The sequence below is a fragment of the Rhinopithecus roxellana genome, chromosome 4, assembly GCF_007565055.1.
Source record: "Rhinopithecus roxellana isolate Shanxi Qingling chromosome 4, ASM756505v1, whole genome shotgun sequence".
Taxonomy (NCBI): domain Eukaryota; kingdom Metazoa; phylum Chordata; class Mammalia; order Primates; family Cercopithecidae; genus Rhinopithecus; species Rhinopithecus roxellana.
This window is the reverse complement of record NC_044552.1, coordinates 47,977,650-47,999,674: the sequence shown is the minus strand read 5'-3', so window position 1 is coordinate 47,999,674 and position 22,025 is coordinate 47,977,650. Positions and strand designations below refer to the sequence as shown.

The window sequence follows — 22,025 nt, the reverse complement described above, 5'->3', positions numbered from 1 at the left end:
ACGTTCCTGTGATATTTGGTGATTCTTTATTGTCAGCTCATATGGAGGTTGACAGGAGAATCTCTCAGTGGGTAGAGTTCAATTACTCTGAACTTCACTATAATGTGGCCTGGTTGTGTCATTTCATTGGATGCTGTTCTAGATGTCAGTAGATTTCCCATAGGAGGATCTTCTATGTCTCTAGTTTATAGGACTGGCTGACAGCATCCCGGAGGCCAGACAGAAGAAGAGGAGAAGGAGGTTGCCACATGAGTAACTATCGCCAACTCCCATTGTTTTAGTTTTGTTTTGTATTGTTTTTTGAGATGGAGTTTTGCTCCTTCACCCAGTCTGGAGTGAAGTGGCGTGATCTCGGCGCACTGCAACCTCTGCCCCCCAGGTTCAAGTGATTCTCCTGCCTCAGCCTCCTAAGTAGCTGGGATTACAGGTACCCACCACAATGCCTGGCTAATTTTCATATTTCTAGTAGAGACAGGGTTTCACCATGTTGGCAAGGCTGGTCTCAAACTGCTGACCTCAGGTGATCTATCTGCCTCGGCCTCCCAAAGTGCTAGAATTACAGGTGTGAGCCACCATGCTCAGCCTATTCCCATTGTTTTAATTTTAGTATAACTCTCCCTCTTCTCCCCAGGCTAGAGACCTTCAGCTTTCTCTTCTCCAGAAAATAAACTTTTGTGTTTCTGCTACAGTGGAAGAGAGATTCACTTAGCTACACAGAGTTGAGGAAGGGATAGTGGGATTTAACTGTTCTTAAATGCACAGTCAGTCATGTTTGCATTTTTAACTCTGCTTTCACCTCCATTTTAGAAACATTGATATTATCATTTCCCGAACCTGTGGAGTATCTGTACATATGTGTACATATGAGTGTGTGTGTACTGGCCAAAAGGGGGCCTCTGTTATATAAATCAGATCTCTTCTAATTTTAGGATTCAGCTTCCCAGTATCCTAGAATGCACATAATATAGTGACTGGTGATACAACCTTGACTTTATAAACGAGAGCAACACTCAGAGAGACTAAAGCAACAAGAGGGAAAAACACAAGTCCCCGAATGAGTTTGCAGACAAGCAATTACACGAGAAAAATAAACCTCTTTCTCATTTAAACTACTGCATTTGGTCTATTTGTTATAGATCTTTGCCATCCACCTAACAAATACAAAGAATAACTATGTTTCCAGTCTAAAAGGAACCATATTTTTTAGCTTATACTAAATGCCTTTCTCAAGAATAACAGCTTCCTCTGTTGTGTGTGTGTGTATGTGAGATAGAGAGAGAGACAGAAAGACTGAGAGAGAGGTAGGGAGAGAAAAGACCCAATAAAAGCCTATAACACCCTAGAACTAACTATTCCCCAAATTCAACAATTTACTCAAACAGGACAAAAGAAAAAATAAATAAATTTTAGGGGAAGACCAAACAACACAAGAAAACTGGATGTTCTTTCCCCTACCATATGAACTCCTAATACAAGAACCTAACCCAAACTACCTTTTGAATAAATATATATTCAAAGTGTGTGTGTGTGTCATTCAAAGGGTGTGTGTGTGTGTGTGTGTGTATATATATATATAAATATATATGTATAATTTCAAATTATATATTTGGAAATTAAAATTCCAAATTTTATATGTGTATATTATATATATATTTTTTTCCCTTCTGCTTGGAGCAGAAGGAGCGAGCAGAGTTCTGAGAGATAGAAAGAGGACTGAAGTTAAGAGAATAATCTGAGTTGACTATTTAGAAAACTCTAAATTGAGATAACCAGTTAAAGGCCGAGCTAGACTAAGATATACTATCAATAAGATGGAATTCAGCTGGGTAACGAATGCTTAATAAAACTACAGGAGAAAGAGGTAAGCTGGGATTCCCTATTAAAGCTGAACAAAGTCCAAGCTATGACTTCCATTCTCTGGCTACAAGTTATAAAAGACATAATATCCAAACTTTCCTTTACTGGAGATGGCAAACAGATCTCAGATGAAGTAGGAAGACTAGGAACATCCACTCACGTTGGGACAGAAAAAATACAAAGTCTGGACAAAGCTACTCGTACGTGCAGAAGGAAAGTTTTTAAGTATAGTAAAAAGTATAGTATCCACGTTAACATAAATTAGTGTGAGAGAGAAAGAAAGAAGGAGAGAGAGAGCAACCAGCAGCAAGTTGTCAGCGAAACTGTTGGGGAATATTGAAACAATATGTACAAAATATGGAACACAAAAAAGTATGGCTCAAACACATTATACTCAATCAAGTTATTTATAAGGTTAAATAGCAATGGATAGCAAAGAAGAGATAAAGTTGGGCCAAAGCCTATCCAGGATGGGCATATAACATAAAAGATAAATGTCTCCCATGTTGGCCTCTGAGCCACTGGGTCATCTGTTACTATAATGCAGCTTAGCCTAAGTTAATTAGTACAGTTGGAATATTAAAAATAAGAGACTGCCAAAACAACAATATTAAAATGTATATATGTCATTGGCTTTGGGGACAGGTAGTGACCAATGAAAAACAATTATTGAAGGTTGAAAAAGTGGTGTCTTATGTAAAATAGTGGTGAAATAATTGATAAAAAGCCTGGCTTGTAATAACTTGCACAGGCAAATAATGTATCAAATGAACTTACAGCTAGAGGTAAAGAACTGAGAAAACAGAATGTAAATATATATTATGAATTGACTGTTATTGGCAGTATTTGACAAGGTACTATTTTAAAAAAACATGAGCTCAGAAAATAATTGGCCAGGTTGCAAGTAGTAATTAAAAGAAATAGACCAAGTGTAAAGACACTGAGATTGGGAGATACAATTGTTTTTCTCATCTCTAATGTAATGGGGAATACTTTTAAAAAATAAAAGTCCAGTAAAAACTCAGCCTCTTGGAGGGATGAAATCAAAGATATGGCTATTAACGCCACCCTTAAAATCTCTGAGTCCATTAAGAGGAGGTTCAATAAATTCTGTCAAGCCGGACAGTGTGGCTCATGAAAAGTAAACAAAGGGTGTAGTGGATGCCTGATTAATTTAGGTTACCTATTATTAAGTGTAGAGAAGGAGCTGTGATCGAAACAAGATTGTGAATGCTGCTATTGGCTGGAATCAAAAGTCAAAAACATAAAATTGCAAATACACACACTCATATACATATACTATATGCTGTTGAGAGAGTTATTATATAATACCAAAGGAACCACCAACCTGAACTAAAAGAGACTCTGCCTGTTTGAGATTTAAAATGAAAACAAAGTTACCCTGTATTTGCACTATTTTTAATAGTTTTTCTGGACTACCAACAAATTTAGACAAATATAGAAATAAGGCTAAAAATAAAAGGAAGAAAAATTATTTTTAAGATTACACCTGTAATGTGTCAATAGATCTCATAACCTAAATGAGTAAGAGAAATGAATTCACTCGGTGCTTTAAAAATATAAAAAATAAATAGCTTTTTATATATATAATATAGCCAATATGAAAAATATTTTTAAAGGGCTCCATTTATAATAAAAATGAAAAAGAGATGAAAAAATTTAGGTTAAAATAAAATTGGGTAATGCTCAGGACTAATACCAAAAAACTCAAGATTGAAGTAAAAAGAAAAGTAAGCCATAATCTTGAATAGCAATTGGAGAGTTGTCAGTGCTTCTAAAACTAATCCATATGTGCAAAGGAATCCTAATTGAAATGTGAATAGCAATTTCTAAAAAACTGAAGGAAAGATGCTGAGCTTTATCTGGAAAAATAAGTATTCAAAAATAGCCAGGAAAATTTTGATTATAAAGAATAATGAGGAAGGATTAGCCCTGCCAATATTAAGTCAGATCATGAAGTGACAATAATTAAAACAATTCTGCAGTGGAGAAGATGTAGACAGGTCAATGGAATAGAATGAAAAGCCAAAACACCAGGCCCAAATGAAAACGGAAAATTAATGGAAATAAATGTAGAAAAAAGTGGTATTCCATGAATACTATGGCAACTGGCTATTTATTTAGGAAAATGATTTTATAAAATAAGAGTGCTCATATGGTTTTGGCTGTGTCCCCACCCAAATCTCATCTTGAATTGTACCTCCCACAATTCTCACTTGTCATGGGAGGAACCCAGTGGGAGGTAATTGAATCATGGGGGCGCATCTTTCTCGTGCTGCTCTCATAATAGTGAATATCTCACAAGATCTGATGTTTTTAAAAATGGGAGTTTCTCTCCACAAGCTGTCTCTTTGCCTGCTGCCATCCATGTAAGACTTGACTTGCTCCTCCTTTGCCCCCACCATGACTGTGAGGCCTCCCCAGCCACATTAAACTGTAAGTCCATTAAACCTCTTTCTTTTGTAAATTGCCCAGTCTCAGTTATGTCTTTACCAGCAGTGTGAAAATGAACTAATCCATTAATTGGTACCAGTAGAGTGGGGTGTTGTTGAAAAGATACCCAAAAATGTGGAAGCAACTTTGGAATTGGGTAACGAGCAGAGGTTGGAACAGTTTGGAAGACTCAGAAGAACACAGGAAAATGTGAGAAAGTTTTGAACTCCCTAGAGACTTGTTGAATGGCTTTGACCAAAATGCTGACAATGACATAAGACAATGAAACCCAGGTTCAGGTGATCTCAGATGGAGATGAGAAACTTGTTGGGAACTGGAGTAAAAGCAACTCTTGTTATGTTTTAGCAAAGAGGCTGGTGGCATTATTCCCCTGCCCTAAAAATTTGTGGAATTTTGAATTTGAGAGAGATTATTTAGGGTATCTGGCAGAAGAAATTTCTAGGGAGCTAGGCATTCAAGAGGTAACTTGGGTGCTGTTAAAGGTATTCAGTTTTATAAATGAAGTAGAGTATAAAAGTTTGGAAAATTCGCAGCCTGATAATGTGATAGAAAGAAAATTTCATTTTCTGAGGAGAAATTTAAGCTGGCTGCAGGAATTTGCATAAGTAACAAGCAGCTGAATGTTAATCTCCAAGAAAATGGCAAAAATGTCTTCAGGTCATGTCGGAGGTCTTCATGGCAGCCCCTCCCATCACAGGCCTGGAGGCCTATGAGGAAAAAATGGTTTCATGGGCCAGGGTCAGGGCCCCCTTGCTCTGTGCAGCCTAGTGACTTGGTGCCCTGTGTTCCAGCCACTCTAGCCATGGCTAAAAGGGACCAAGGTATGGCATGAGCCATTGCTTCAGAGGGTGCAGGCTCCAAGCCTTGGCAGCTTCCACGTGGTGTTGACACTGCAGATGCACAGAAGTCAAGAATTGAGGTTTGGGAACCTCCACCTAGACTTCAGAGGATGTATGGAAACGCCTGGATGCCCATGCAGAAGTTTGCTGCAGGGGCAGGGTCCTGATAGAAAACCTCTGCTTGGGCAGTGAGGAAGGGAAATGTGGGGTTGGAGCCCCCATACAGAGTCCCTACTAGGGCACTGCCTAGTGGAGCTGTGAGAAGAAGGTCACCATCCTCCAAATCCCACAATGGTATATCTACTGACGGCTTGCACCACACACCTGGAAAAGCCACAGATACTCAATGCCAGCCTGTGAAAGCAATTGGGAGGGAGGCTGTACCCTGCAAAGCTACAGAGGCAGAGCTGCCTGAGACCATGGGAACCCACTTCTTGCATCAGCGTGACCTGGATGTAAGACATGGAGTCAAAGGAGAGCATTTTGGAGCTTTAAGATATGACTGCACCACTGGATTTCAGACTTGCATAGGGCCTTTAGCCCCTTCGTTTTGGTCAATTTCTCCCATTTGGAATAGGAGTATTTATCCAATGCCTGTACTCCTATTTTATCTAGGAAGTAACTAACTTGCTTTTGATTTTACTGGCTCATAGGTGGAAAGGACTTGCCTGTCTCAAATGAGACTTTGGACTATGGACTTTTGAGTTAATGCTGAAATGAGTTAAGACTTTGGGGTACTGTTGGGAAGGCATGATTGGTTTTGAAATGTGAAGACATAAGATTTGGGAGGGAACAGGAGTGGAATGATATGGTTTGGCTATGTCCCCACCCAAATCTCATATTGAATTGTAACTTCCATAATTCCCACTTGTTGTGGGAGGAACCCAGCAGGAGGTAATTGAATCACAGGGCGGGTCTTTCCTGTGCTGTTCTCGTGATAGTGAATAAGTCTCACGAGATCTGATCATTTAAAAAACAGGAGTTTCCCTGCATAAACTCTTTCTCTTTGCCTGCTGCCATCCATGTAAGACGTGACTTGCTCCTCCTTTCCTTCCACCATGACTGTGAGGCCTCCCCAGTCACATGGAACTTTAAGTCCATTAAACCTCTTTCTTTTGTAAATTGCCCAGTCTCAGGTATGTCTTTATTAGCAGTGTGGAAACAGACTAATACAAATGCTCATCTGACTTTACTCCAAAAACCAAAAATTTCACGGTTAAAAATAAAATAATAAAATTACAAAAATAAAATCATCAGTAATTATAATCAACATGCTAGAATGTGCAATCTTTCTATTTATATACAAAGATAGGAGGAAAAAAAGAAGAAAAAACTACTTTACATGAAAATGAAAATTTTCTCTATGGTTAAAATTTCAAAAACCAAGTCAAACACATAATACAACCCAGAAAAGATATTTTCACACACACAAACAACAACTTACGAAATGCATATAAAAATCAATTTTTAAAAGGATCACAGCCCAGTAGAAAAATAAAAGATATGAGAAAATAGGAAAATTACAGAGAAGTAACACAATGCCCCCAAAGTGCAGGTCAAGATACCTTACCCAACTCACTAATAAAGCAATGAAAATCAAATCAGTATCATCTCTAAATTATACTGGTGAAAAATAGAATTTAAAAAGAAAAGCAGTGCTGATAAGAATGTGAGGAAGGATATTTTCATACACTTGTTGAAAGAGAATCAACTTTCTGGGAACTCAATAAGCAATTTAAATCAAAGTTTAACTATGAAATTAACACTTTGATCCAATAATCAGTTTCACTTCTGAGAATTTTTCCTGTTGATAAACTCATGAAAAACTACTGAGAAATATATTCAGAGATGTTTCTTACAGTCTTATTGGTAATACCAAAATAATAAAAATAAATAAAGAACCAAGGCAATCTTTCTTAGAGATTTTTTAAATTTTATAAAAACAGTCCCGACATTGTATAGCTATGATTAACCTTTTCTTTACACTTCCTCTCATGAAGTCTTTCCAATTTTTAACTTTCCTTTAAACTCCTAGAGAATTTTATTTGACTTTCTTCTTTGGCACTTAACATTAACTATCTTGAAATACAATTACTTTGTGTTATATCCTTTACCAGACTCCAACCTCTTTGAGGAAACAATTCATCCATAACTCATTCCTTTTTTTTCTTGGTACAACTACTATTTACCAATATCCAGATTCCTCTCCACTGTCTGGCATATGGGAAATCATACTTACCTAATCTGTTAAAATCCATGTGGTTTGCACAATTTGCTCTAGTTAATTAAACATGAATGGTAGTGATTTAAAAGCCAATGTTTGATTCTCTCTACACCTGCCACCATAATTAGTCATGATCTAGATGGTGAAATTTATGTTAATCTGAGTCTCCCTGTGAAGACACGGGAAGCTCCTCACTGCTGCTGATAAATATGTAGTTTGATGAGCAATAAACCTTTGATGTTTTAAGCTACAAGCATTTGGGGTTTGATTGTTATTGTAGCATAAGCTACTCTAGCCTACCTATTGTCTTGCTTGTGATTAATAATAATTTGCTGAATATACAGAATGTTTTCATTTCCCAAAACACAGTCAACACTCCTGAGTGCTCAAAGAAAATTTCAATAAAACAAATATTTGGGGGAGTCACACTCTTGGTCCTATCAGAGTTTACAAGTGATTAAAGTCAAAGAGAATCCAAGATAGTAAGATAATTCCACTTCCCAGAGGCTGCTTTCCAAACCTTTCATGACTAATATAACTTTGATGAGCCTGTCCATCTTTTGAGTCAATCTAGAGTCATAGTCTTCAGTCAGGTCAAGATTATTTTTGGGGCCAGCAAAAGAACATGAGAACTACTATTTTTTAAATTCATTAAAAAAAAGTCTTCGTGTGTGCGTGTTTCAAATTCACAGAATACTTTGCCCAGTAGCACAGATATATAATTTTTATATATGAGGCTACGTGTCTAAAAGTCTTTTACTGCAATACATTTTGCAATTTAAAGGTTTGATGACCTATGATATAAAATGAACTATCCCTCTTCCCTAGAGAGAAATGTAGTCCATGAACACTCTAATGGCCCAGTCAGCATGACCGTGGGTACTCATCCATCTGCTCCCTCCCCTGCCTATCTTCTTGGCTCCTGACAGGCATTCAGGGATTCTTCTCACAGTGCAAGCAGTAGACTAAAAGAGGCACAAGTCACGCAGTGAAAAACTACTCTGGCCAAAGCAGAAAAATACAGGAAAAAGAAAGCCAGATTGGGATCAAGGTATTTTATTTCGATCCCCTAGATCCTTAAGTAACTTTACACAAATGACTTAAGCTCTTCATTTTTCAGTTTTCCAAAATGTAAAATAAGGATAATTTACTTCACAATTAATATAAAATGAGCACAATATGACTTACTGTACTAACCCCACAGGACTTTTTGTGAGGATTTAATGTGAAGGGGATTGCATATGGACAAAATCGATGCAAAACATATCCAGGAATAAAATAGAAAAAGGTACGCACCACAGTAAAAACTCTGCAAGCACCCAATACATAAAGTTTTGTACAGATCTGCTGCTTCTTTTCCATTCAGGAAAAATAAAAGCAAAAACAACAACAAAAAAATACAAATCCTAAGTCTTACACAAGCTCAGGCAATAATGACTTATGGGAAACTATTTTAATCTACTAAAATAATTCCTCTCTTTAACACAGTGATGGGGATTCCATTTGAGGTTTGGGATTACCATTGAACTACTCATGCCTACAAAAGAAATAGATTTCCGAACTTCTACTACTGAGTCTCTGCAGTAGTTTCTCAATGACCATACAACAGAAGATATCTAAAGAGAAGATAAAAATCGAGTTTAGAACCAACAAAATATAAAGCATTCTACAAAAATTCAATAAAAGTTTTAAGTTTCCTTAATAATACCAGTAGAAAAAAAGGGGAAAAAAGGACAGAAGAGGAATAACAGCCAATAAATAAGGCAAGACATGGAATTAATGGTTCTTCATAATAAACTAAGATGTTAAATCCATTATATAGCTTTAAAAGAAAAAAGGTTGAAAGATCAGGAGATAATCAAGATTGCAAACACAGTCACATAATTAGTTAAAACCTGAGCACACATAAGTCAGCACCATGTGTACAGGAAGGACACTCAACAATGCCTAATATCAGAGAATACTTAGGGAGGGCAGAGCTACTGCTGCTTGGGGAGAAAATCCTCTAAGGATTTTTTTTTTTAAAGGAAATTGCAGTTTTTGCCATTGAAAGTAATGGCAAAAATCGCAATTACTTTTGCACCAACCTAATAGTACCACCACTTCTATAAAAAGTAGAGATATTTGTTTTCTGAAAACCCCTGATTGTAACAACTCCAAGTTTCTCCAGATTCAGACGAAGCCAAATATTTTTTGGAAAAGAGATTGTGCATATGTGTATGTCTGTATTTAATATTCTTATTATTTACTATAGTAATCAATCATATCAATAATTATTACTGTAATTATAAAATATATGCACATATATTTTATATATACATTTATACCCATATATGTTTATACTTCTTAATATTACAATAATAAAATCTCTTAATGAGGAAGGGGAAGAGGACAGGGCTGAATCCTGGAGGCACCCAACATTTAGAGAATGTGTGGAAGAGGAAGAGAAAGAGCCAATGAGAAAACACGAAAAGGTAACTAGTGATGACAAGGAAAAATCTAGGAGCATGCAGTATCCCAGAAGCCAAGAGAAGAAACTGTCCCAAGAAGGAAGGAATAGTCAACAATGTCAAATGCTATAGAGACATACAACAAGACAAGAAGAAATAATTGAAAAATACTGACTACTGGATTTCAAAGATGGAAGACTGGTGATCTAAATATGCAGCAGAAGGTTGGGATGGAAGTCCTGTTAGAGTGGGTCAGAGAGAGAAATGGGAGTGAAAATGTACAGGGAATAAAGGCAAACCTTTTGGAGCACTTGTACTACAATAAGAAACAGGGAAATGGCCTGGTAGCTAAAGGAAGCTGTGTGGTAAAGGAAGTGGGGGAGGTTTGGGTGGTTTCAAATGGATCATCCTTTAGGCTATGGGGAAAATTTAACCAGAAAAGAAAATAACCAATGACACAGAAGAGAAGGGCTAGTTAATAACAGAGAGCAATGGAGAAAGATGGGATCCAGAGTGCAAAAGGAGGCCTGTGGACTCCACATGGACACTTCGCCCATAATAAGAGAAGGAAAGGCAGAATATAGGTACATATATGGGCAGGAGGGTAGACATAGTGGGAAGACATTTAGGGAATTTCTGTCTGATTGTTTCAGATGCAGCACTTCAACAGAGAGAGGAAGGATAAAGGAAAACTCAAAGATATTTCCAAAAATTTTGCCTTAATTAATCAGCAGAATGGTGACCCTAATAACAAATCATCATCATCATCAGATGATCATCATCACTATCATCACCAATTGATAGCAGTTAATTTAGGCCAACAACATGCATGCCCTCATTTAATCTTCACAAAAAGCCTATGCAGTAAGTAATACTATGGCTTCCACTTTCTAGATGATAAAAATCAGGTTTAAAGAGATTAAGAAGTGTGACTTGGGAGATAAGCAGTCTGAATTCAGAACTAAGTCTATAATCTATGGTCTGTAACTGCTTTAAAGCCCCAAATCTCATACACATGTACACATGCACACACACACACACACACACACACACACACACACACACACACACGTTTGGGCATGGTGTTATCAGAAAATCATATGGGTAGACTCTCCCTGTTTTGGTAATTTTTGTTTCTTTGGTCTTCAGGAACACTGAAAGAAGTAACACCACTAACATAGTAAGTTTTAACTTGTTATCTCTAACATTTTTAAGTTTTTTGACCCGTGTTCTCTCAAAATACATATTGGAGTTCCTTGGTTATGACTGACTCTATAACAGAAATCACTGTAAAACCACTTAGGTTTTTTGATGTTGGAGGCCCAGAAGTAAGGAACTTTCTTCAGGTAGGGAAGTCTTACCCACCATATGAGGCTCCAGTCTGGATGCTGAGGACAATGGGAAAGTGAGGCTTTGAAGGGACCACTTAAAAGTTGAATGTACTAACAAAGAAAATCTATAGTTTTTCCAGTAATACCCTAGATGCAATTATGATGCTTTATTTCTTAAGCCCAGAAAAGTCAAGTAATGAGTTTGTACAGAGTCTGGATAGGTTAAAAAATAAATTACTTATACTTCCTACATCTGTAAACTTGAATTTGCCATAGAAAAGTTTCATACTCAATTTGAAAATTCACAAATACATATCAATTAACCAGCATAGCCTAATGTGAGTTTTAACAAAAAAATAGTTCTCCATTCAATTTAAATATATTAGTTTTTTAATATTGAGGAAGTATTTTAAAGCATTTAAAGTATTTTTTAGATTTCAAAGAATAGCTTTAAAGCATGTAATAAAATGAGTCACCAACTGAAGACTATTTGCTGAGTAAGTATTCCTTTTGATTTTGTAAATTCAGGAAAAAAAATCCTGCAAAATCTATATATATTCTATTGTGTGATATGTGAAGAACAAATGTTAAAGTCAGCAAGAAAGCACATCTAATTTCAATTATCTTAAGTGGAAATTCCTACTGTAGGAGTCTTCGGAGAAAATCCACAAAATGGAAATTATTCTGGGAAAATCTCCTAATGGGGAACAGTATTGTGTGGAACAATCTTCCAAAGGCCACTGCATGATGCCCAGAAAATTATCCAGCACTGCCACAAGTCGAAGTCACCTCAGGGGTATGTTTTTTAACCCCTCATTTCCAAAAATCAAGGAACCAGGTTATAAAGGAATAATCAAGGGAAAACCTTCAATTAACTTACTAAATTATTTCAGCTCTGGGCAAAAAACTCTCGGAAGCCACATGGAATGTGAGGCGGAAACTTGGAAGGTAGCACGTGGTGATTTTAGACCCACAATGACTATGTCAAATCAGAGTTTAACCCCAACAGTGAACTTCAGAAAACAGTCAACTCTGAATAAAATCCATGACTGGTCTGAAAACAGAGACCTTGCATAAATATACGTCTTATTTATCTTATCCAGTAGAATGTATGACGTTGTAAAATTTACAGACCTATATTTAAAAGATAACACAATGACCCAAAACAATAGGGCAGTTAGCATAAGATGCCACTAATAGAATTACTGTTATTCTTTTATTTTAAAATAAGGAACATTTATTCCCACAAAAATTTAGTTCAATTATTTTAAGATGTACAAAAGAAATCCCCCTTTTTATGTTAAGTGTGTAAAACTCAACTAAAGAATGAAATCAGTATATTGGAGAGATACCCGCACTCCCATTTTATTGCAGCACTATTCACAGTAGCCTGGACATGGCCTCAACCTAAGTTCTGCCAATGGATGAATGGATAAAAGAAATTGTGGTATTTATACACAATGGAATACTATTCAGCTATAAAAAAAGAAGGAAATCCTGTCATTTTCAACAACATGAATGAACCTGGAAGACATTATTTTTTTTTTGTTTTTTTGTTTTTTATTATACTTTAAGTTCTAGGGTACATGTGCATAACGTGCAGGTTTGTTACATATGTATACTTATGCCATGTTGAGCGAAATAAGTCAGGCACAGAAAGACAAATACCATAACATCTCACTTATATGTGGAATCTAAAAAACGTGATCTCATAGAAATAGAAAGTAGAGGGGTAATTACCAGAGGCTGGGGTGGATGGGAGGATGGGGACTGGGAAGACATTGATCAAAGGATACAAAATTGAAGTTTGATATGAGGAATAAGTTCAAGAGTACTTTTGTACAGTATGGTGACTATGGTTAATTATTGTGTTACATATTATTGTATTATGATTACTGTATTATTAAAAAATGCTAAGAGAGTGGATGTAGTGTTCTCACCACAAAAATGGTAACAACTATGTCAAGTTATATATATGTTAATTGGCTAGATTTAGTCATTCCACAATGTATATATACTTTAAAAAAGTGTACATGGAAAATATATACATTTTTTTCTGTCAAATATAAATTAAAACACTCAACTAAAGGGGAAAATAATATATTTATTCATTCATTCAAACATATATATTTCATACATTTGTCCCCCATACCAGGCTATTTCTGAGAAGATAGATAACCATGATCCAGTAGACTAGAAGGCAGGTGAGGTGGCTGGCACATGGTCTCCTTAGAACATGTGTCCCCGCCCTGCCAGTGCAATCAATCTCCCTTCACCTGAAGAAGGTCAGACTGTTTCCTGTGATATTTCCAGAGCATGACTCTATAAGATACGTCCCATGCCTGTGGCCTGGCCTCCTCCCTACTCTCTCTATAGATTCCTCTATCATTTAAAACTGGCAGAGATTGTTTAGTGGCTAAAAGTCTTATAGAGGCCCAGGGCCACTTAGTAGAAAAGAGGATTTTACACTTCTTCTTTGGTATTTATACCAACTATTTCTTCTGCTTTACCTCCTCTAATTCTCCCTATAACTCTGCCTTTAGTCATACAATTTTTTCTCTGCCTCTTTTCCAGTAACTAACTGTTCTATCTGCCCTGATGACTGCTCTCACCCATGACTTGCTCATGACCCAATGCCAGCCCAACCTATGCTACATCGCAACTACAACCATGCTAACTGATAAGTAAAACAGAACCACAAAAAGAACCACTTATTTAAGAGAAACCCTGTTCCAGAAACCATACAGTGTAGTTTTCATGTATTATCTCATTTAACCCACACACTAAACCTATTAAAAATTCCCATTATGTAAATGAAGAAAATAAGATTCAGAGACATTAAGTAACTTGCTCCACATCAAACAGTTTGAAAGGAACAGATCCATCAGACTTGAGATGGTACTTTTAACAGCTATAATTTTATGTAACCAACATAAGCAGCCATATACTCATAAAATGGATACAGTCTAGATCAGTGTTTCAGATGTGAACACTGCACATTATTAACACTTGTGTAAATTCTAACAAAGCAAGAATTTTGCAAGGATGACAGTTAGAAAATCATTGTAGGTTTTTATCATGGGCAAACGGCAAACTGCCTTCAAAGACTTTGAAAATAAGATTGTACTTTAAGAATTAACCTAACAAATCAGCATGGGGATCTGAGCAAATACAACTGGGCATCTTGATCATGGACCAGCCACCAGAACCAGTAGGTGCTGACTGGATCCATGGGAAAGTACTAGCATATTTAATCAACATACACTTCATAGGAAGCTTGGCGAATCTCAGAGTTGTAAAGAGTCAATAATAGAAATGTTATCTGTATTCACTGAAGCCTTAAGGGTGAAGTCCATTAAGGCTGAGCCAATAGGCCACATGCCAGATAGATACCTATTGTGGAGATGGTCCCTTGGGTATTGGGCTATCTGGAGTTAACATAATAACATATTTCTTTCACATAACTCACTCCTCTAAGAAGGTAACTCCCTGTGGAGCTTAATCACAGAGAGAGAACATGGCATAGGGCAATGCCAATGTCTGTTTCATTTGATAGTAGTCAGTGATAACTTCTTTTATCCAGTGATAAAGCCTTCTCTAAGCTTTATTGGCTAATAGCCACTGACAAACTTCTGAGCCCACAAATCTTAGAATTCACCAAGATAAAGACTACTGAATGGAAACCATCATAGCTAACATCCTTTATCTTTGAGGGACTAATACCGTTGACTGCATTTTTGTGTGTGTTTACCTTGTCACCATCTCGCCCTGGTTCTCCTTTATAACCCGGTAGTCCTCGAGCTCCCTAAATTAACCACAAAATAAAATTTTGTTAATTATCGGTTTTAGTTTACTAAAAATAAAATTTATAAGATGTATAGAAGTGGATCACATACTTGTATTCCTGGAGATCCTGGAACACCTGGTGTCCCTGCAATTCCCTGATATCCCTAAAGAACAATTAAAAAAGAAAAACATTAATATTTCATATTTACCGAGAAGTTCTTCATTTCAGAATTCACTCATCTCATTTCTCATGCCTAAAACTTCACTTACAGACAACTCCAAAATAATAAAGTGTTAAATGCTTAATAAGGAATTCATACCCTTCGATCTTTACGAAATCCTTTAAAAAGTATATAGGGTCCTAAATATTTGTAAATTAATAAAAATATTTAGAAAATCTTAAATTAAGAGGAGAGTTAATGTTCACAATTTCTTAAGAAATGTACTGGATTTATTAGAAATATATTCAACATATCCAAGAGAAAAACACTTCAAGAGATTGGAGGATTAGACAAATGTGTATTTATAAACCACCTAATTAATGACCATCTGAGTTAATCTCTAGAATAAATTAATAACCCTTGATTAATATTATTCTTCAATCTTTACTCATTTTAGAAAGCTGCTGATGTTAAATGTAAGAAGGTGGTTATGACGTATCCCCCATAGTCCCCCAAGGCTGGGCTGTTTGCTTAGGGGAGGGGGATGAGAGAAGTCATTCTCATCCCCACTGCTTCTTAGACATCCCTCCTCAAAAACTGGAACTTTGGTAAAATAGCGCAATTTGTTTAGACAGAGTTGAACTATTTATTGCTCGTTTAGCACATGGCAGCTAAAGTCTCCAAATTAACTTGTAGGTCCTAAACATTTATCTAGGTTTCTTAGGGCTGATTGTCAGATTAACAGACCACCTGGCACCTACAAACATAATAACCACTATCAAATTCCATCTTTCTCATATTCTGTATTCAGATTCCATTTTTCTTAGATCTTATTGTTTGGATACCAGTCTCCATTGTCAACTATGTTAACACAGATCTCATTAATGTTTCCAATTACATCTTCATTCATAAATCTAAAAGCTTCATTTCTATGCGGCTATTCATGGGTATCTGCACTGGTCTTTCATATTCATCCACTCACCTGTCAATACATTTTTAACTGTAATGTTAGAGACATCATAATTCCGTTTTTCTATTCACATTTTTAAATACCCTTTATAATATTCTTTGCTACCTCTAGTAATGAGTTGTCTCTGAAAGATCAGTCTTATTTTTTTCTCCTTTTACATGCCTTTACATTTTCTATTGTGTAAATTGCCTTCTCAGTTACTTCCAGAATGACAATGACTATACAATTTTTTTGTTTGTTTGTTTGTTTTTTGAGATGGAGTCTCACTCTGTTGCCCAGGCTAGAGTGCAGTGGAGTGATCTCGGCTCACTGCAAGCTCCGCCTCCCGGGTTCACGCCATTCTCCTGCCTCAGCCTCCCTTGTAGTTGGGACTACAGGCATCCGCCACCACACCCAGTTAATTTTTTGTATTTTTAGTAGAGATGGGATTTCACCATGTTAGCCAGGATGGTGTCGATCTCCTGACCTCATGATCCGCCTCAGCCTCCCAAAGTGCTGGGATCACAGGTGTGAGCCACCGCACCCAGCTGACTATACAATTTTTTTTATCACCAACCATCATCTTTTCTTCATACTCTATTCAGTTCTCATAGAATATATTGTTATGATTTCTCCATTACTTCTCAGATACAAACTTTTTTCTTGCGTCTCTTTGCCCAATCCTTAACCATTGCACTTCACCAGGAAACAATGAGTCTGATTATCAACCTCTCCATACTCCAGACAAAACAACGTGCATTTTTCCAACCCATCATCTACTCTCTAGACTAGCACTGTTTCCGTCACTGGATTATGAGCCCCCTTGAGATCAAAGACCAGGTTTAATTCATTTCTGTATTTTTGGCATTGAACACATTGTCTGGTACAATTCTGTTGAAAAAACACTGGAATAATTTAAAGTCACCAACTCTATACACGAATGTGTTAAAAAAAAAAAATCTCCTTCTCCAAGGAATCATGTTATGTTTGTGCACCTTTCAGTAGAAAATTGAAATGTTTAGTAATCGCATGTTTCCTGTTCTCGAAATTACTCAAAAGTAAGAAGAAATTCAATCTACATAGAATTTGCTCAGCCCTATATGTCTACTACTCTAGTTATCATTGAATCTCCTTCCCTCAGCCACTTTGGAATCAGATAGGCCTAGAATTCACTCTCAATTCTGTCACTGCTAGCAATTTACAAATCTAGAATTCACTTTCCTCCTTACAATCACTTTTTAATGTAGGTTCTAAATTATCTTTTTTTCAGATGAGGAAACTAAGGCACAGAAGTTAAGTAATATGCCCAAAGTTACAAAGCTAGTAAGTTGATAGAGCCAGCGGGAACATTCTCTATTAGAAAGTGCTTCATGGTGGGTCAGATCTGATCCTTGTAGATTGACTCATCTGATTCAAAGAAATCCATTTTGCAAGACTATTTTTAAATTGTTTAGAATTCTGAGTGCCCAGAGGAAAGGAATGTTCATAAAATTCCTCAAAAGAAAGTTACCATGGAAGTTGGCTATTGATAAAAATGGTTGATCCTCTGCAAAGTTCACATTTAACAAATTATTTTTCTTTTACAGTTTTTTGAAAGTTAAGCCAAATGTCATATCTGCCTTACTACTTTTTTAGGAAAATTAATCTTTCATAAAAGATCAACTGCTGCTGTGCTGCCTCTCCTCTTTGAAGAAGTTGATGTGGTGTTTGTTATAGAGGACACATTGCATTTTAACAGATTAAAACAACATGGAGATGCCCTAACTGTGTTCCCAGCTTACCTCTGACTCATTATGTGACCTCAGGCAGAGTCATCAATCCCCAAATCCTGGGAGGCAACACAGTGAAGTGGAAAGACGATGAATTTGAAATTGGAAAAGACCTTGCGCTGAATTTTTGCTCTTCCTTTTACTTTCTATGAGATGTTGGCTAAGTCACTTTGCCTAGTAAAGGCTTAGTGTCTTACCATAAACTGGTATTATTATCCACTTCACTTTTGAAAAGAAACAAATGGAGTCACATGTGAAAATTCTGGCAGACGTTAGGAACTCAATAAATGTGAGTTTCTTTCTTTTCTTCAGACTCAATGACTATTGTACAAAACCACAAGAACACTTCTGCAGAATGTTACTAGACAGCCTTATTAGCCACCATTAGTACATTGGGAATGGCAGGTCCAGTCATCATCTTTATGATTTGACTCTTTTCCAACATTAGACAGACCTAATGCTAAACATGCAAACAAGGCCTCAGCGTATTTTATAATGGCTCTCTTTGTTATATCTTTGGAGGAATTACAATATAGGAATAATAAGTGCTTCTCACAATTTGAGAATGTTGTGATATGTATATTTTTAAGGTTACAATTAGATGCATTCTTAAAATACTAATTGCAGAAAGAAATTCAAATGTTGTTTTAGAAGCTACAGGAAACATGCTTAGTAACAAAATAAAGAAAACCAAACGACATCCAAACTGGGGGAATCCTAGGGCAAAACACCAGAAAAAAATAGAATGAAATTCAGAAAAACAAATTTTGGACTAAAAACCAGGAAAATAAAGGTTAAAAGGGGGAATATTACAACACAGAACAATTTCCAAGAGGAAAAAGAAATAAAACATTGGTTGACTCATAGCAGCGTCAACCTTAAAGAAAGGAAAATGCCTTAAAACAGGAAAAAATAATCTGTTTATATACCTTACTGAGTTCTTATTTTTCAGAACACACATTTCATGTCTCATTTCAGAACTGTAACTTTCCTATGATCTTTGACTAGTTAATACTGTTCAACATGAATTTTGCCATTTTGCGTTTATTAGCAGGTCCAAATACCCACCCTACCCCCATCTGCAAGATATCTGACAGTATTTAAGTCTTTTCCATGTTCACAGAAAACTTCTTTATAAATGAGTCATTTTTTTTTTAGGAAAAAAATATTCTCACTGCCAAATTGTAGGGTTGAAGAAAAGAATACAGAATCAATTTAATTTTCCTCCATGATTCATAGTTACAAAGCTCCAGGAAAGATGTATAGCATTGAAATAGAAATTAAGGAAATAAAATCACCAAATGTGCAAGGGTCACCAACTCTTCTGTGCCCCTTTCTAATCATGTCATAAAATATTCTGCCAATCTAAATATATATATTTTTTCAAAGTAGTGAGGAGGGTAGAGATATTAGTTTCCTTGAAATACTCTAAATTTAAAAATAAGAATACATTCCAAAGAAATAATTTTGGATGTCACCCTCCTTTTAAAAATATAAGAATGTGATTTAAAGTTTATTCCATTAAATAATTTTCTTCAAAGATTTCCAAAATTCCAACAGATACTCTTGGGTACACAGCCAACGTAACTAGGTAACAAAAACCAAGTGTGTACTTTTAATGTCCACTGTGGAATCTTCTAGTTGTTGGCAAGCTTTATAGCTCTATGCAATTAAATTTCAAGAAAATTCATAAATCTCTGCCATTCTATGTATAACTAATATAGAAACTAGTTTGCTACCTAACCCAACTATTAGTCAAGTGGTTTATATACTTTTACTGATTGCTCGGATTACTTCATTAACACTTCCCATTAACATATGTAAAATTACACCTGAGCTAAGTGCTATGCAAGAACTGCAAGGCTATGGGAGGTGAAGGGCAAGCAGTTGGGAGTTTTTCTAAGAGACAAAGGAATACTAAAGAAGCACAATGCCTGAGAGGAATTCTTCCTATATGCCATGCATCAGGAAAAGAGGTACCATATCCACAGAGCCAAAAGAGAGAGAATAAGGGGAACCAGGCTGAAAAGCATATCAGAATGGTAGACTGGAGGTTATCTGCCCAGCTCATGGGTCTTACAAAGGACTCTGACCTTTATCCAAGCCACTAAAGTCATATAAACCAGGGAGTCACACAATTAGAGTGTACTCTGAAAAGATCACTTGCTGCCCTGTGGAGGATGGATTAGAAGAGGCAGGAGAAAACATGAAGACCAGGTGGGAGGTTCCTGAAGGGGTTGAGAATGGTAGGTACAACCAACTCCACTCAAAGTATATTTAGTCTAACCTAATGATGGGTTATGGGAGGTGAGTAATTTGGAGTTGTGGAATGATGCTGAGGTAGGTTTCTGGCTTGTGCAGTGAGTGTGGCTGATGATACCACTGACTAAGAGGGGACTCCAGAGGAAAGTAGAGTTTAATTGGTTGCAAAATGTTAAGTTGCTCAAAAATAAATAAATAAATAAATAAAATTAAAAAATAAAAAATATTAAAAAATTAAAAAATTATGGATTAACATAAGTAACTTCTACTGGACAATGAGAAGTTATATGCTACTGTGAAGTAAACTATTTCTACCTCAAATTAAAGAAAACTACATTAACTATAAATGAGATTTAGCCTAAATCTAATCCTCCCTCATATAGAGAAAGGTAAGTAGGGGATAGATAAATATAGAGCAACATCATCCAGTTTCCTACAGTATTTCCGTTGAGCTAAGCACATAAATGAAAAACCTTGCCTACCTTTGACGAATAATTTCTCCAGATAGAGCTAGGTCCTTAAATTCAAAGAATTTAATTAAACTTTGGTAAACTGCCTCATTCCCTGAGTTAGGTTACACTTAAACTTATACTAAGTTTATTTCAAAAGGAGAATGTGCAACTTTTTAAGGTAACTTAAACCATCTTTAGTACTTCTTACTTCCCAGTATAAATCTCTAGTAATTGTCCTTTTCATACTCAAAAAGAGGCAATCAATAGCTCACCTCATTTCCTCTCTTGCTGTCCTGCTACATTTTTTCCATAGTACTTAACACCATCTGACGTTGTGTGTGTATTTATTACCTATTTTTCCCCAATAGAATGTGAGCTTCAAAATGACAAGGTTGGGGGTTGTTTTTGCTTTTTTTTTTTTTTTTTTCTGTTTTGTTCATTGCTATACATCCTTAGTCTAGAAGAGTGCCAGGAATACAGTAAGCACCCAGCGAGTATAGGTATATGACCGAGTGGAGGACAGAATAAATAAGCAAACAAATTAATAATTACTGAGTTCAACTAGTCACCACTAACCGAGAACTCTAATAGTAGAAACAGCCCTACATTCACATGCACAAACCTGTCTTTAAAATCACAGATGTTAGATGTGTCACTGACCAATTCTTTGAAGAATTTAGGATACCAATAACATTAGTGTGTATACATGTATACATGTCTACACACATTATTGTATATACTATCTATAATATATATATATAAGTAATCTATTTAAGAGACATGTGAGATAAACACGGAATAATCTACATATGATTTTCACAAAGGAGAATGTTGAAGAAAAATGAATTAGCTAGTCAGGCTCATCTCATGGGTCCTACTTGTTTTACTAACCATTCAGCCCCCGCCAAGCCTACCTCCCTGTCCTCTTTCTCTCTAGCATCATTCTTGAATATTTGAAAATAGTATCTCTTGTTTGTATTATACTCAAAGTTCAGTAAAACCTCCCTCATAGGCTGTCTTCTGAGTTTTAAATGCTCCCAGTTATACTCTTCTGAATGAATTCCAGTTTCTGCATGCCCCTCAAGTGTGGAGTCCTAAACCAAATCCAACACTCCAATAGGCAGGACTGTCATCTCTTTCAATACAGATGTCATATATCTACTAACTACGCCAAAATTTTTATCAGCCTCTTAGGCAGCCACATTTCATACAGCAATGCCTTTTCACCAGGGTTAAAGCTTTCCTTGGAAAGCCTTATGAAGGCATAGTTTTAAATAACTAAAAAAGTGATAAACTGCCCAAGTGTAGGATAGTTCATTTGTAGTAAATAGTTCATATTTTAGCTTATTAGTGAGACAAGAGACAGAGAGAGAGAGAACACATAAAGTAAACAAATAAATCTATTTTTCAAGGAGTTCAAACAGAAGTGAGAGTTCAGGTAGACACTGTTCTATCTAGAGTGTATTTCAT

The 22,025-nt window shown here is 36.2% G+C and overlaps 1 protein-coding gene across 4 annotated transcripts in view; it reads right to left on the bottom strand.

Moving 5' to 3' along the window:
• The window catches only part of COL21A1 (collagen type XXI alpha 1 chain), a 198,055-nt gene that overhangs the window by 72,227 nt on the left and 103,803 nt on the right, over positions 1-22,025 (bottom strand). For all 4 annotated transcript variants that reach the window (XM_030929568.1, XM_030929569.1, XM_030929570.1 and 1 more), the window contains 2 exons: positions 15,073-15,126; positions 14,928-14,981 (listed from right to left, as the gene is read on the bottom strand). In XM_030929568.1, coding sequence (XP_030785428.1) covers positions 14,928-14,981; positions 15,073-15,126 — 108 coding nt within the window. The remainder of the gene's footprint in view (positions 1-14,927; positions 14,982-15,072; positions 15,127-22,025) is intronic.